This window comes from Octodon degus, unplaced genomic scaffold (genome assembly GCF_000260255.1).
Source record: "Octodon degus isolate 3935 unplaced genomic scaffold, OctDeg1.0 scaffold00090, whole genome shotgun sequence".
Taxonomy (NCBI): domain Eukaryota; kingdom Metazoa; phylum Chordata; class Mammalia; order Rodentia; family Octodontidae; genus Octodon; species Octodon degus.
In genome coordinates this window covers 7,645,336-7,660,164 of record NW_004524666.1, presented here as the reverse complement: position 1 = coordinate 7,660,164, position 14,829 = coordinate 7,645,336, and the positions used below count along the sequence as shown (strand labels likewise).

Sequence of the window (14,829 nt, the reverse complement as noted above, 5' to 3'; positions counted from 1 at the left end):
AAGAGCTGAGGATATAGCTCATTGTAGAGTGCTTGCCTGGGAATCAATCCACTGGGTTCAATATATATTCAGATTATGTCTAAAACATTATAAATTATATTTTCATTATCTGCAAGGTGACCCATAATCTGCACATGGAGGCTTTGTATGTGAGTATGATGGAGACTTACTGTGCGAGTAGGAAACGGCTCCATCCCAGATCTTTCCACAGACTTAACAGAAAAAGTAATCTATAGTATTTAGCTCCTGAGTATAAAAGGAAAGATCACAAAAATGCAAGACCTTGAGCACTTCTCAAAATTGTTTCTGTAATGCACAGCCTTGTAAGATGCTACAGTGTCACCCAGTCTACCCATTCATGTGAGTGCATAGGTAGCACAAATTCCCTCCAGGAACCCAGGGACCCTTCACAGAAATGACAGCAAAATGGTCTCAGGCAGCAACCCATGAATTCCCTCAACAGTGCTGCTTCCTGTTTGAAAAGATATGTTCACTGCAGATATAAAAGAATGAGCCATGGTACACCACCCCATAAGCAGAGAGCTAATCTAAAGTAGTTAAATCCTTTGGAAGGAGTGGGCTATGGTGGCACATGCTTATAATTTCAGCACTCAGCAAGGCCAGCCTGGACTATTAAGTGAGACTCTGTCTCAAAAATAAACAAAACCCTGAAATAGATTACAAATGAACACACAATGTCTTGTGCAAATTAGTTTCTTGTGGAAACCAGACAATATCATAAAGGACAGGAATTGTTCCATGTCAACTTTAGGGGTAGTTTTTTAAATCTCTGGGAATTCTTGATGTTACATAGATTTTACTTTTAGATATTTTTCATTGGCTCTTTGAAAGTTAGGCTAGTGAAATACTGAGTTAATGATTCTTTAGGTAAGAATCATATATACGGAATTCTGTTCTGTATGAAATTCTGGGATAGTGCTCGGCATTCCTGAGAGGGAAGATGCAATTTTGTTTTTCTTTTTAGGCAGTTGGGCTCTGGTGAAATTGACATGGGGGTAGTCTGGACCCGCATATTCAGGAACCAAGCCCAGATGTTTGGCCAGAGGGTGGTAAAGGGAAACACATGTTATCACAGGGCAATACAGAGCACAGTATAATAAAGTCTGTTATGGGGGGAAACTAATAGTGTTCCTATAAGAGCACGATGAAAAGAACTTAATTAAATCAGAAATATTAATATGACCTAAGGAAATTTTCTTTTACTCTGTCATGAAAGAAATTCTACTGGAGTGTTCATGTAAAACACTAAAATATACATCCTTAGAATCCCATCTTGGTACCTCATATTATTTTCACACTTCTGAGATGACTTTAATTCCTAAGCCTTCAGGGATGCACCTGTTCTATCCTCCAGCTGAGGTGTGCCCCAAACTCTCTAATTGTGATATGAATATAAGAAAGCCTTTTTGATGTTAAATTTATAAGCAAATGTCTTCCTTGAGAAGTAAGTGAACCCAACTATCTATCTATCTATCTATCTATCTATCTATCTATCTATCTATCTATCTATCTATCTACCCATTGAAGGGGGGAAGTTTTTTTTAAAGCAAACTTTCCCTGAGTTTCAGAGTAGCTGTTGTAGATTCTAGTTTCCTGGACTCTGGGAGAATATTTGAGTCTATTTTCCTCCAGTGCATGTCTCCTGAATAAAAGGGAATTTCATTGTGTTAGAATCATCTTATTTTTATCAGAAAGCACAAGGGGCAACGGGGTAAATCAAAAGAATAAGTGGATATGCTACCAGAAAAAGCAGCTTTTTTTTACCTCTACTAATACTTCTTTGTTATTACAAAACAGATTTCATGATTCAGATCCTTACTATCATCTTTATTTAAGGGACTTTCCAGCAGGAAAATATTATAATTGCTCCACATAGAGATAAACTTTGTGGGAAATCAAAGAAAAAGAATTTCCTCCTTTTGGGCTGGCCAAATAACTCAGAGGATTAAAGTGGTTGCAAGCAGGCTCAGGGGCTGGGGATTTGATCCCTGGGGCTTGCCATGCAGGCCCCGCCACCAGGGTGCACTGAGACAGCAACTGAGACTGGGTGTGGTGGTGTGCACCTGTAATCCCAGCTCTTGGGAGGTTTTAAACAGGAGAATCACTACAAATCCAATCTAGTAGTCAGCCTCTGAACACCCTGTCGACCCTTCCCTAAAATAAAAAAAAATAAAAATAAATAAATAAAAATTTCCTCCTTTCCAGAAAAAAGAATAAAGGGAATAATAATAAGTTAATTTATAAGTATCATAGGCAGGAACAAATAGGCAAGAAAAAATCAGGGAAATGTTATGAATGTCAGAAAAATAACATAACCAGAAAACAGCACGATAAAAGAAAGTGGAAAGATAAAAATCCAAGTTAAAGCAATAAATTGCACTATAAGAAATTTTTAAAATTATTAAGTACTTTAAAGACAAAGTACTTAAGGGTCGATGAAGAACCTCCTATAATAATCATCGAAATCTGAATAATAAACTGAAACAGTCCCTTTGGTGCATAATAAAGTATGTAATTTTAATTATGTGATTTTTCTAGCTAATTTCTACATCAAAAACAGTAAGTACTTCTCTTACAAGGTGGCAGATCCACTGAAAAGAAAGGTTTGTGCTACTATTGTTTGGACTAGATATCATCCCTATATCTTGTACTGTGAATATCTACTATGAAGACAACAATGTGCAATGTGCTAACATTGTAACACTCCTACTAACCTGTTTTGAAATGCTGTTTTATTGTTATTTTAATTTTTTTCTCTTTAAAATAGAAAAAAACAAGGTGGCAGAGACAAGAACTTTTCTCAACCTCTCATATGCACATTGTCATCAAAATTTAAATTACCCGCAACATGCCTTTTAGTTAAATTACAATTAGCCCTTAGACAGATCTATTTACTGAGAACCCACTATGTGCCAAACACTGTTGGCATATGCTACACAACAGTTTGCATTTGTAGAGCACTTTTTCCTTTTCGGGTTCTCACAAATGACATTTTAAAACAAACTATGTTTGTTCTTCAGCATTATCTGCACAAAATGAAAACATTTATTATTATAAATTATTCCTACTCAGGAAAATCTTACTTTAAAAGATTTCACAATATACCCACTTGTATTTGTGTATAGTACATATTTTATATCTGTTATGTGTGGAAGTCAATCAACCATGATAAATAAAAACAGATTGCCTGACAAAATAAAACAACAATTTGGGAAGAGTGGAAATGGCACATTTGTCAGAAGATGTCCACAAATAATTAATTACTTTAGCACATTAAAGATATTCTGTTAATATCAGAGCCTCTTCTAAAGAGGATACTCATTACTTTCTAACCATCTGTCATCACTCCTCCCCAAAAAACTAATTAGGTTTTCATCCAATCACACATTATAAATGATGCAAATATGGATGGTAAAAAACACAATTTAAAGAAGTTAATACAGTAACATTTTTGTTTTAAAAACCAAGGGCTTCAGAGCCAGTCTTCTACACTCTAATTATTAAAGGGCTTATTTTCCTAGTAAATTATTAGATATTAAACTTTAAAAGTTAAATTAATCACACACACAAACTTACAGATAGTAGAGTTTTCCTGCAGCAGGGAGGTCCCTTTTCCGGTAATCTATTCCAGAATCTAGCTGGACAGTATTACAATATTCCTACAATCCAAATACAGAAAATGTCGTTTTAAACAAGTACTGGTTTAGAATTAATTATAAGCTTTATGCTATATGCTATTTTTTAAATTCATGATATGTTTTAACAGAATAGTGTACTGAACTTAGGACAAAATAATAGAACTCATATAAGACTCACAGAATTGAATTTGCACCATTAAGCATATATCGATCCAACAAAATAACAGTTTTTAAAAAATAAGATTTGTATCATGCTTTCCCAAAACTTTGCAAAATAGTACTGTCAGCAATTTCCCCAAATTACTGCCTTGGGGTTTTGTTTTATTTTTAACATAGCGTAATTTCTATCACCCTGGAATGGGAAGCTGGAGGTTACACCTCCTGGGTCTTAAGCACCACAACGGAGAAGTCTGAGAGAGCTGGGCCTTATATTAGTGTCCCCATTTCAAAACCATCCTTTCCTGATGTAGATGCCTCCTTTTGAACCAGTCACTAATGTCCTCTGTTTCTGCCCTGGGCTCCTTTCTTTCCATCCTCCATGGTTCATCTGTGCATGCAAATACACACCTCACACACCCCACGTTTGCATTACATGAACAAGTGAATTTTCACTCTACCTACCTTGATCAGTTGGATTGGGAGTCATGGAGGAGGGACTATATTAGGGACAGAAATAGTGATAGCAATAGCAACAGCGACAGAGACAGAGACAGACAGGTACATCTAGACATTCTTTCCAGTAGAATGGTGACCCAGGGTTTTTAGATCAAGTTGAGAAACATTTGCAGGCTTACCATTTAATTTTTATTCAAAGTAAAAATTCCTTTATGAAAATTCATAAGGAAAAAATTATATTGTAACAACTTCATGATTTTTGTTAATAAAAAATTGCATTTTAAAAATCTTTTGGAACCAAATTAACTCTGTCTGATTTTTTCCAAAATAGCCACAATAATCTCTCCATTCCAACACGTTCTTCTTCCAATGTGGTTAACATTATGACCAACGATACATGGGGTCCATATTTTGTCCTATGATGCTATGTAATAACATCCTATGTGACATTTAAAGCAATTTCCTTTTTTTTTTCTCATATTTTAGGGAAGGGTCTACAGGGTGTTCAGGGTCTCAGTACTAGATCGGACTTGTAGGGACCCCCCTGTTCACAGCCTCCCAAGAGCTGGGATTACAGGTGCGTACTACTACACACAGTCTTAACTGCCAGCTCAGCACACCTTGGGGGCGGGGCCGGCAGGGCAGGCCTGGGGATTGAATCCCTGGCCCCTGCATCTGCTTGCAGGCGCTTTAATCCACTGAGCTATTTGGCCAGCCCAGCAATTTTTTATTTGTTGGCTGGTATCTCTGATCATGAACTAACTTGTTCCACTTTTCTGGGGAAGATGCTGAGGTTGTATTGTTCATCACCATTGTGGAGCTCATGAAGGTAAGTGAAATTTTGCCAGAGTTTCAGTTTGTGAACTGAACTAATTATCTATAATACTTCTGGTATGCTAAAGTGCCTGATAAGCGTCCAACTCCCTGGAGGCCACATTGCCATGAAAAAGCTTACACTGGCCCATACAGAGAAAGCCCTTGCAGCGGTCCTGACACAGTATGAAGACTGCAGCATAGACCAGCCGGTTCCCAGGCGTTCCAACTACAGCCACTATGGTACTGAGGAAGCTGCAAGGGCCTGCTGTGCTTGTTCCAGTTCCTTGACCCTCAGAAACCAGGAAAGAAACTAATGTAGTGCTATTTTAAGCCTCTCAACGTTACAGTCATTTATAACGTGGCAAGAAAGCACCAGAAGGGTAACATGGGCGCACATAGGAGAAGGAGCAGCATCTTCTTCCGGGAAGCTGCCTTCAGGGTTGTGGTGCTGTAGCAGAGCTGCAGGCTCATTGTTACCTGTACCCTACAGCAGGGAGAGTGCATGCCCTCTCCTTTCATGCTGCAGCTGCTAAAGGACTCTGGGGCAAGAGGCTAACCAACTCCCACCCGGGACTAAAGGGTTGCCACAGACAGCAGAATTTTAGGACACAGAACTTCCAGGGTTACTATTAAGCCAGTCGTGGACAATCTGGAGTAGTTGGTCACCATAAGAGTAAAGACCCAGAAAACTGGGCTAGAAGGCTGACAGAAGTACAGCACTTTGGTGTATATTTTAACAATTGTGAATTTGCTTAGCATAAAATACCCCCCCCCCAAGGTAAACCCCTAGCGTGCCTACAAAGCTAAGCTTCTATACCACCATTTGAAAAACAATACCTGAACCTTAGACATCATGGCTCCTGACACTGCCTGGTCTGACCAGCCACCCGGCTGTCTTCACGCAGATGTCCCTCACTCATCATTCCAAGGTGCTCAAATGCTCCCCTCGGGCCTCTCTTTCAGGACCCAAGCTCTATAATCCATTCCACCAGAAAGGAATACAGCATTGTCCAAAAACTCATTCTGCTCTTCACTTGTCTCACATGACCATCACTAAAGAGAAAATGTATCTATATCCAGCCATATGTCCTTCTTTTCAACTTTGAGTAATGCAATAAACCTAGGAAGAGATACATTCTCCCCACTGTTTCCCCATGATAAGGAACAGCCACCCAGGTCCAAGAAAGAAGAAAACATCCTTGTTTAGAAGCAAGTCATACTTGGCCTCAGGGAAATCTGCCCTGGTGTGGAAAGCTCGGGCCAGCTATTCATACACTGCCTCTACTGCAAAAAACGTAATGCACAGTATAGCGATGCCTTCATACAAATGTACCTTCTCCAGGCCTTCTGTCTCTCTCAAAGCATAAGGTCTCTTACATGACTCAGTGTTCTTAATTTAGTAAAAATTTATTTTTCCTATTAAAAAATAATGCTAACAGAAGTTATACAAGCTTCAATTTCTTTTGGATAACTAACTTCTTGAACATACGAGTGATTAAGCCTTACCAAATGATTGCATTTGTACATTCACTAATCACCACCAAGGAATATCTAATCAGCAGCAAAAGAACTGTATCCAGAGCCCTTAGATCTTAGCTCTTAATTGTCTGAAAAATATTAACACTCAGTTTATATTTTTAAAGAAAAATAAACCTCAAATTTTCAAATTTTATTCACTTGCCCTAGATTATTCAAAGCACTTTACAGAAAGGTGAAAGCAATGTATTTCTAAGCTGAGGGTAAATCTAAAAGGGCAGGATCTCTAAGTAATTTCCTAATTTCAAGGTATATTTACAAAATCTATAACCTCTTATCACCATTCCATTCTAATGCATAACACCATAATATTAATCAACCCTAAATGATATTTATTTCAAAATAATTTGTATATTATGTATACAAAGGACAAATACAATTATACAATCTAAAAATGCAATTAGGAAATTCGGAAGCAAAAGAAGGAGGTTAACACACCTTTATAAGCATACTCACAAGTCAAAGGCCACTGACTTCAGAAAGAAAAGTGGCTGACTGAAAGATCTGCATTTTAGCAATTCATATCATCCTCAAGTCAACTGTGTGTATTCCTGTTTTTGTGTATTTTTTTTTGAAACAGATCTTACTGTGTAGGATATTAAAGGGGTGTGCACCACATCTTGCTTATTGTATGCAGTTTTTAGCAATTCTTAATACTGTTAAGAAAAACAACCATCTCATATAACTTCATATACCTTCCAGTCCACTCCCAGCTTGAACAAAGAAGTAATATTGTGGAAAAAAGTCCTTTCAAACTGCTACATGTTAACCTCTTCAACAAAAATTGCAAAGATTTCCCTCTTTTAAGTAGATTTAAAGGGCAGTGCTGTGCCAAAAGTCACAGCATCCCAACACTGTAATCTCAGCATTGAGGAAGGACAGCAAGTTCAAGCTCAGCCTCGGAACATTTTCTGAGAAAGTGATTCATACTCATTGTAAAAAATTTAAACTTTTAAAAGTATAAAAGCAAAAATGAGGGCCAGGAAGATGGCTCAGTGGAATAAGTGCTTCTCTGGCAAGTGCAAGGGCCTGAGTTCAATCCCCGGTTCTGAAAAAAAAAAAAAAGCAAAAATGAGTCTCCTATACCCTACTCAGAAAAAATTTGCTTATAGCTTACATGCTTGAAGTTTTTCCTAGCCATAAAGAGATGATGTGTGAATATGCCACAGTTTACTATTAGTTTATTCTACTTGTGACAGGGATCTGGGATTTCTAGTTATTTGCTCCTCCACAAACATTCTTGGACATGATATTTTAGTGCTCATATGATGTGTTTTTGTTATATACATACCTAGAAAAGGTATGCATATGACTGGGTAGACACTGCCCATTTTCCAAAGGGTGGTTTGTACCAATCCTCACTCCTAGTGTGAGCATTCCTAAGTGTCTCTGTGTTGCTGGGCTACAGAAATACAACTGATTTTTCAATATTGACTTTGTATCTTGTGTTATGTCGTGTACGCAGTTGAATTCAACTGAATATCTGTTGACCTTTTGTTCTTTCTATCTGGGTATTCTGAAGATTATCTTTTTAGTGACAGTAGCACTGACTTAAAAGTGTTCAAAATAATGATATACTGTGGTGCTCAGGATAAAGAATGAGGGCAATTCTCAAAACAATTCAATTTTGTTTTAATTTAATTTACAAAATTAAAACACAGTTTCCAAAATGTAGCTATTATAAATTGTGAGGCTATAATATAGAAGAGAGATAAATAGTAAGGACGGAAAAGTTCATATTATTCCTCAAATTATATATTTCATTGTTTTAAAAATATTTCAATATATAGTAATTTGTTTCATTTATCTTAGTTCATTGAACAAAAGTTTAAATTATATATTTCTTGGAAGAATCTTTTTGTTTTATGTCTTGTACTGAGTAAATACTTTGAAGATAAGAATATACATTGTAATAACTTGTTATTCTCTTATTATTTGGTTATAAAATTTGTTCTATTTTTTCATAAAGTATGAAGAAAAAATTAAAATACAAACTAATCTCTAATACTCTCATCTATAAAATACATATGAAGATTCTTATATTTTCACAAAGCTTATATTAAAACTGGCATAAAATTGATCATGAAACCTGGAGATCTTTATCATCAACACCATCTATGCTATGGTCTGAATCTCTGCATTCCCCCCAAATCTGTACGCTAAAACCTATTTCCAATAAGGTGTCAAGAGGTGGGGCACCAGGAGGTGAATAGGCCAGGAAGGATCTGCCCTCATGAATGGAGATAGTGTCCTTATTTAAAAAGAAAAGGCCTGAGAGAGCAATTTTTCTCCTTACTTCCTCAAGAAGATGAAGGTAAAATACAAAGGGTGCCATCTTTGAATAAGAACGGAAGCACTCACCAGACACCAGATCTGCTGGCACCTTGATCTTGGGATTATTTAGCCTGTAGAAATGTGAGCCAGAAAGTTCTATTGCTTATGAACCACTAAGTCTACAGTGTTGTGTTACAGCAGCCTGAACTAAGACATCATTGTAACAGCAAACCCTGACATGACACAAGGGCCTACCATGTGCCAGGAACTAGTCTAAGTCTGTTGGTCTGCCTGCCTGTCTCTGTCTCTCTCTGTCTCTGTCTCTGTCTCTGTCCCTCTATCTCTGTCCCTCTATCTCTGTCACTCTCTCCCTTCTTCCCTCTCATCCTATCTTTCTCCAGTTTAATCCTCTTAGTCCTCTCAACCACTCTTTGAGGCAGACTTTTATTATTATGCCAATTTTGCACATGGATAAGGAAACTAAAGCACAGAGAAGTCAAAGAGCCCAAAAGGGAGCAATCAGTACTCAAACACAGGCTCAGGTGTTCCAAAACAGTCCAGGATATGTATGTCCTGCTTAGACATGCCAGACAATGGAAAACTTGGATGTACTTGCTGGAAGGTTCTTGCAGTCCTCTGTCAGCCTGCCAGGGAAAAGTCCCACATCTCTTGTCCACTGCTCACATGCTCACCAAGTAAGGCCTACCCCTGACCACAATTCTAGGGCACAGCTATGTCACAATGAACAAATTTGTGTACTTATCTAGACCACAGTTCTCTACAAAACCTATATGGAGGTAGTTTCTTATTTTGCTTGTATTATGCTGCACGTGTGTGAGGGTAGCCTTGCATACGATATAAGGGAGGAAAAGAGGAATGCTCTCTCCCCCTTTTGGGTTCTTGTTGCCCTTGCTGTCTGCTGCCACCTTTAACCGTTGTCCTTGTACCATGCCCCCTGCCTTGGAGCCAGCTGATTATGGACTAAAACCTCTACAAACTGTGGGTTAAGTAAACATTAACCCCTTTAACTTTGGGTCCTGGGTTTTTCATCTTAGCAATGAGAGAAAAATAACTGAGACATAATTTGGTACCAGAGAAATGGGGTAACTGCTGTGACTATAACTGACTGTGTGGTTCAAGAGCCTTTGGGAATGGCCTGTGGGAAGAGTTGGCAAAGGTTCAGAGGTGCTGGCTGAAAAAGTAGAGCTGGAAGGTCTTAGGCTGTTTTATATGGGAGATTGTGGTCAGAGTTCAGAAGACCAACCAAAAGGCTAATAGAAATCCTGCTGGTAAAAACCAGGCTCAGGAGGTTTCTGCTGGGAAGAACTGCATTGGGTTCCGGACTCCGGATGATCTGTGCTACACCTTGGCAGAAAGATGATTTGCATTTTCCTTGTGTCCAGGGACCTTGTCTGAGACTTAAGATTAAAGGTGGCAGACTAGTGAATCTGGCAGAACAAATTTCAAGGTAGTTTAATATTATAGTGGCATGACTATTGTTGGGGGCTTTTAGCAAGATCTATGTTGACAATAAAAAGCAAGGAGGTCAGCAAGATGATTTAAAACATTGTGAGTTTTCCCAGAAAGGCTCCGAGTAAAGCTATGAATTGCAAAGATAGAAGTGGGAAGATCTGGCCTGCTAAGAAGAAACAGGAGAATAAAAAATATGGCTTGGGATATCATACCACCTTTTGCAGCCTCAATACTGCAAAAGTGAAAGACTCTGTTTTGGGAAGAAAGCCACGGAGCACTGTGTTCCAGAATGATGGTGGCATAGCAAATTTGTTCCTCAGAATTAGAACAAATTTAGAGTGCTCAGCAATCCTACAAATTAACCCATACACCCAAGAGAGAGGGAAGCCTGGCTACTGACTCAGCTGGTGGCAGAACTTGGCAGCATCAACATGGCACTGGTTTTAGGTACAAGCAGATTGGAAGAGTTGTGGGGATAGAAAGGCTTCCACCCAGATTTCAGAAGGCCTGGGCAGCCTGGCAGTGTGCTCCTAAGAGGGCAGTGTGTGAAGCTGTGGGTGTAAAGCCAAAGGTTCACTGGAGGACCCAGACATTTGGAGAAGCTAGGAACATGGATCATCTGAGAAAAACTGCAAGGAGAGAGTGGAGCAGGCCTGAGAGAGAAGCTATGGGAGCTACAGCCACGGGAAGTTCCATAAGGGCAGAGCCACCCAAACGCTCTGGAGTTCACATCTTGTCACAGACTTCTGTGGATCTGCACATAGAACTACAGCATTTAATGTTTGTCCTGCTGGACTTTGGACTTGCTTTGGTCCCATTCCTTTGTATTCTCCTGTATGTAACTACTAGAAATGTCTATTTTGTACCATTAAATGTTGGAAGTGTATAACGTTCATTTGTCCAGGGACTGACAGCTAAGAGTTTGTCTTAAATCTCAGGGAAACTTCGGAATTGGACTTTTCAGCAATGCTGAAATTCTTGGGAATTTGGCTCCTCTTGGAGATGAACAAAACACCTTTTGAATGAAGAACTGTGCATGAGTCTTTGGGAGGCTGGGGTTGGAATGTTATGGTTTGTGTCTGTATGTACCCCCTCAGCCTTATGTGGTCATGGGAGGCACTTGAATATAAAATAGGAGATTCACTCATGATGCAATATTGTGATTTAGGATGCTGAGACTAAGGGCAAGTGATTGCCGGAGCAGTCCACTGATTGGGTTGACACCACCCTTATCTCAGCACTATGGATAAGATAAAAGGGGTAGAAAGAGGCCTATTTCCTACACACACACACACACACACACACACACACACTTGCTCTTGCTGTTTTTGCTATCTTCCACCACCATGAACTCTTGCCCCTCTGCTGTATGCCACCATCTTGCCAGTCAATTATGGACTGAAACCTCTACAAACTGTAAACTAAATAAACATTCCTTCCTTTAACCTTGGATGTCATATATTTTGTGTCAGCAACAAGAGAAAAGTAACTAAGACACAATGTCTTTGACCTTTGGTAGATTTCTCTGAGCTGTATTCTCATGGAGCCCTTGGCTGTTTATTCATGCCGATCCTTATATCACTCAGTACTGGCAAGAATTCTCCCAAGTCAAGTTAGAAAAAAATTTCCCATTCTGATCTTTCATCAAGTTCTTCATTTCTCACCTTTGATTTCTCAGTCCTTTGCCTACTTTAAGCAGGAATCTTACTCAAGTTTAGCAAAAACTCTGGCTTAGTTTAATCAATCCCCAGCTCTGATCAGTTCAACCAAAATTACATGACTATTCCACAAGACCAGAGAGGTCAAATGGACTAATGGAAACACAGTGTCTACCAGGGATGGCAAAAAAAAAAAAAAAAAAAAGCCATAGATAGGACCTTTCTGCGTTGGTGTTTATGACCTGAGAATCACAGGGATTGATGGCATTGACTTATTTCTGGTTTATGTTTGAATGAAATAAGATGAAAAGAAAAGTACTAGTCCTCTACAATGGCAGTAAAGAACAACAACAAAAACTACATGTTTTGTTAAGAATTGTTTGAATGAACAAATGATAAAAGTAGAGTTCTCATGAAACAAAGAACTGATAGAGCTGGAGTAGTATGATTGAAGAGGGCTAGAAGAAAACACTATGAAGTATAAAGAGGGTGGAAGACAACCTTGATAATGAGCCATTACAATAAGAGATTTAAACATCTCAAATTACATGATCCAAGACTTACAGAGTTAGATTTTCAACTCACATCTCATAATTGTAAATGAAGTGACATGGTAATCTTTTTGAGCACCCCTAAGATGCTCAAACATGCCAATCTTGATATATAACATCCCATGCACACATGTACTGAGTCCACAGCTCCCCTGGTGATACCCTGAACTTTCTCAGACTATGCCAGCAGGCAAGCCATCACCAGGTTTGCCACCTCTTCTTTGAACTAGAACTGTGAGCCAACTTAAACTTCTCTTTATAACTTACCCAGCCTTTACTGTGTAATTAACCACAAAAAGCAGAAAATACATATGCCACTCAAGTTATTCTGGATATATATTGGGTAGGAAACAAAGAACCCTAAGGTTGATATGAAGAGTTGTTTTTGTTCATCAAGAAAGTGGTAACATTTGAGCCTAGGAAGATATGTGTTTCTATTTACAAGATAACTACCAGCTTTTAAAGCAGAAGATAAATGTGGTTATCATTATAACACTGTCACAGCAGAATAAAAATAACCACATTTATTGAGAAGTTCATTCACATCAATTTTTAAAATAGAACTATTGGTTCTAATTTGCTGATCAATACCTGAGGTTCCAGAAGATTAAGTGTTTTGATCTCACCTTGTCTATAGTTATTTGGTCTACTCATAGGTAAGGAAACAGTACTGTACACTTCCTATGTTCAGAATAAAGCACTGAATAAATAACATGATCCAAGACTTACAGAGTTATAGGTTCATAATTTCCATCACTCTTAAATATTTTGTTAGTTATGCTTTTTGTAGCAGCCAGTTGCTGCCTCAGTATGTACAAGTAACATCGAGTGAAATTTCCAGAATTATCCCTCTATTCCACGAGATGCACTGTCATTTGTTTATACACCTTACTGTGTTCCTACTGTGCTTTAGTGAGGCTCTTTAAAAAAAAAAACTAAACTATTTGCAAATTTAATTCCATAATTTAATTTTTAATGTTAACTAATAATACAGGCAAAGAGCTACTTGACAAACACCTAATAGAACTTTAATTACAAGGTATCTTTGATTTAGAAATTCTATTTCTAGGAATATAATCTACAGAAACATTAATTCATATGCCATAAAATGTTGTAAACAGTCTTTTTAATGTTTTACTTGAAAAGTACAAACTAGAATAAAGCTAAATATAAAAAATAGAAGATTAATTTTAAAATAATAGTGCAGCTATGTCACAAAATATAAGGCAGTGATTTAGAAGAGTGACACTGAGTTATGTCTGAACACAAAATATCTCCAGGATATCTTCAAGACACAAAAGCACAACTCAGATGAAGGCTAATGTACTCTACCACTAATTTACAAAATATCAGGCTAATGTACTCTACCATTAATTTACAATAAATCAAAACTAGACATATAGACATTTTTACACATAAAATTATACAAAATGCATGAAATGGTACAAGCCAAACTTTTAATAGTGGCTTTTCCTGAGAAGTAAAGTATGAATGAGATGAAGTGGGAGTGGGATGAAAATGGACAAAAGGAAAAACAGAACAGGTTTTCAGTATTTAGTAAATATAAATAAATAAATAAATAAATAAATAAATAAATAAATGTTTGGATGTTCATTAAGAGTTTAGCCCAGAGCATATTTGTATATATTTCCTAAAATTTTATAAAAAGAAAGATCTCAGAGAGCGCCATGCATTGTCCCCAAATAATGAAGCTCAGAAAAAGCTCAGAAAAATAGCTTCAGTGAAGTCATTTTAAAACCGTTATACCTATTTAGTTCTGTCATAATAAACAGAATTCTAATACTCCATTATCCCACTTTTTCTTTAATCAAGAGAAACAGAGTCTTCATTCCTGAGAGAGAAAAATGTAAGAGTGATGTATGGTGCCTGGAATGAAGTAGAAACATCTAACTTTGGAGAATTCTTTTTCTTAATCATCCTATTAAACACAACTGCAATGCCAGTAAACTTCATTTTTCTCCCACGAAAAGGAATTGTAAAATACATTTCCAGTCTAACTGGACACATATGTACCTTTCCAAGTCTAATGTTTTAAGAATTTTTTCCTTCTGTAAAAATGACAAAGGTAAGCAATAATATATGCCTACAAACACACCAACTCCATATACATGGTTAATGTACACTATAATTACACTCTGGAATAATGAAGAAAAGCTATATCCCAATAAAATACTCAGCTTTAAAAATGATCTGTCCGGGCCGGGGAGATGGCTCAGTGGAATAAAC

At 37.6% G+C, this 14,829-nt stretch overlaps 1 protein-coding gene across 1 annotated transcript in view; it reads right to left on the bottom strand.

Annotated features, from left to right (window-relative positions):
* The window catches only part of Afg1l (AFG1 like ATPase), a 241,358-nt gene that overhangs the window by 69,663 nt on the left and 156,866 nt on the right, over positions 1 to 14,829 (bottom strand). The window contains exon 8 of the mRNA XM_004637478.2: positions 3,598 to 3,680. Coding sequence (XP_004637535.1) covers positions 3,598 to 3,680 — 83 coding nt within the window. The remainder of the gene's footprint in view (positions 1 to 3,597; positions 3,681 to 14,829) is intronic.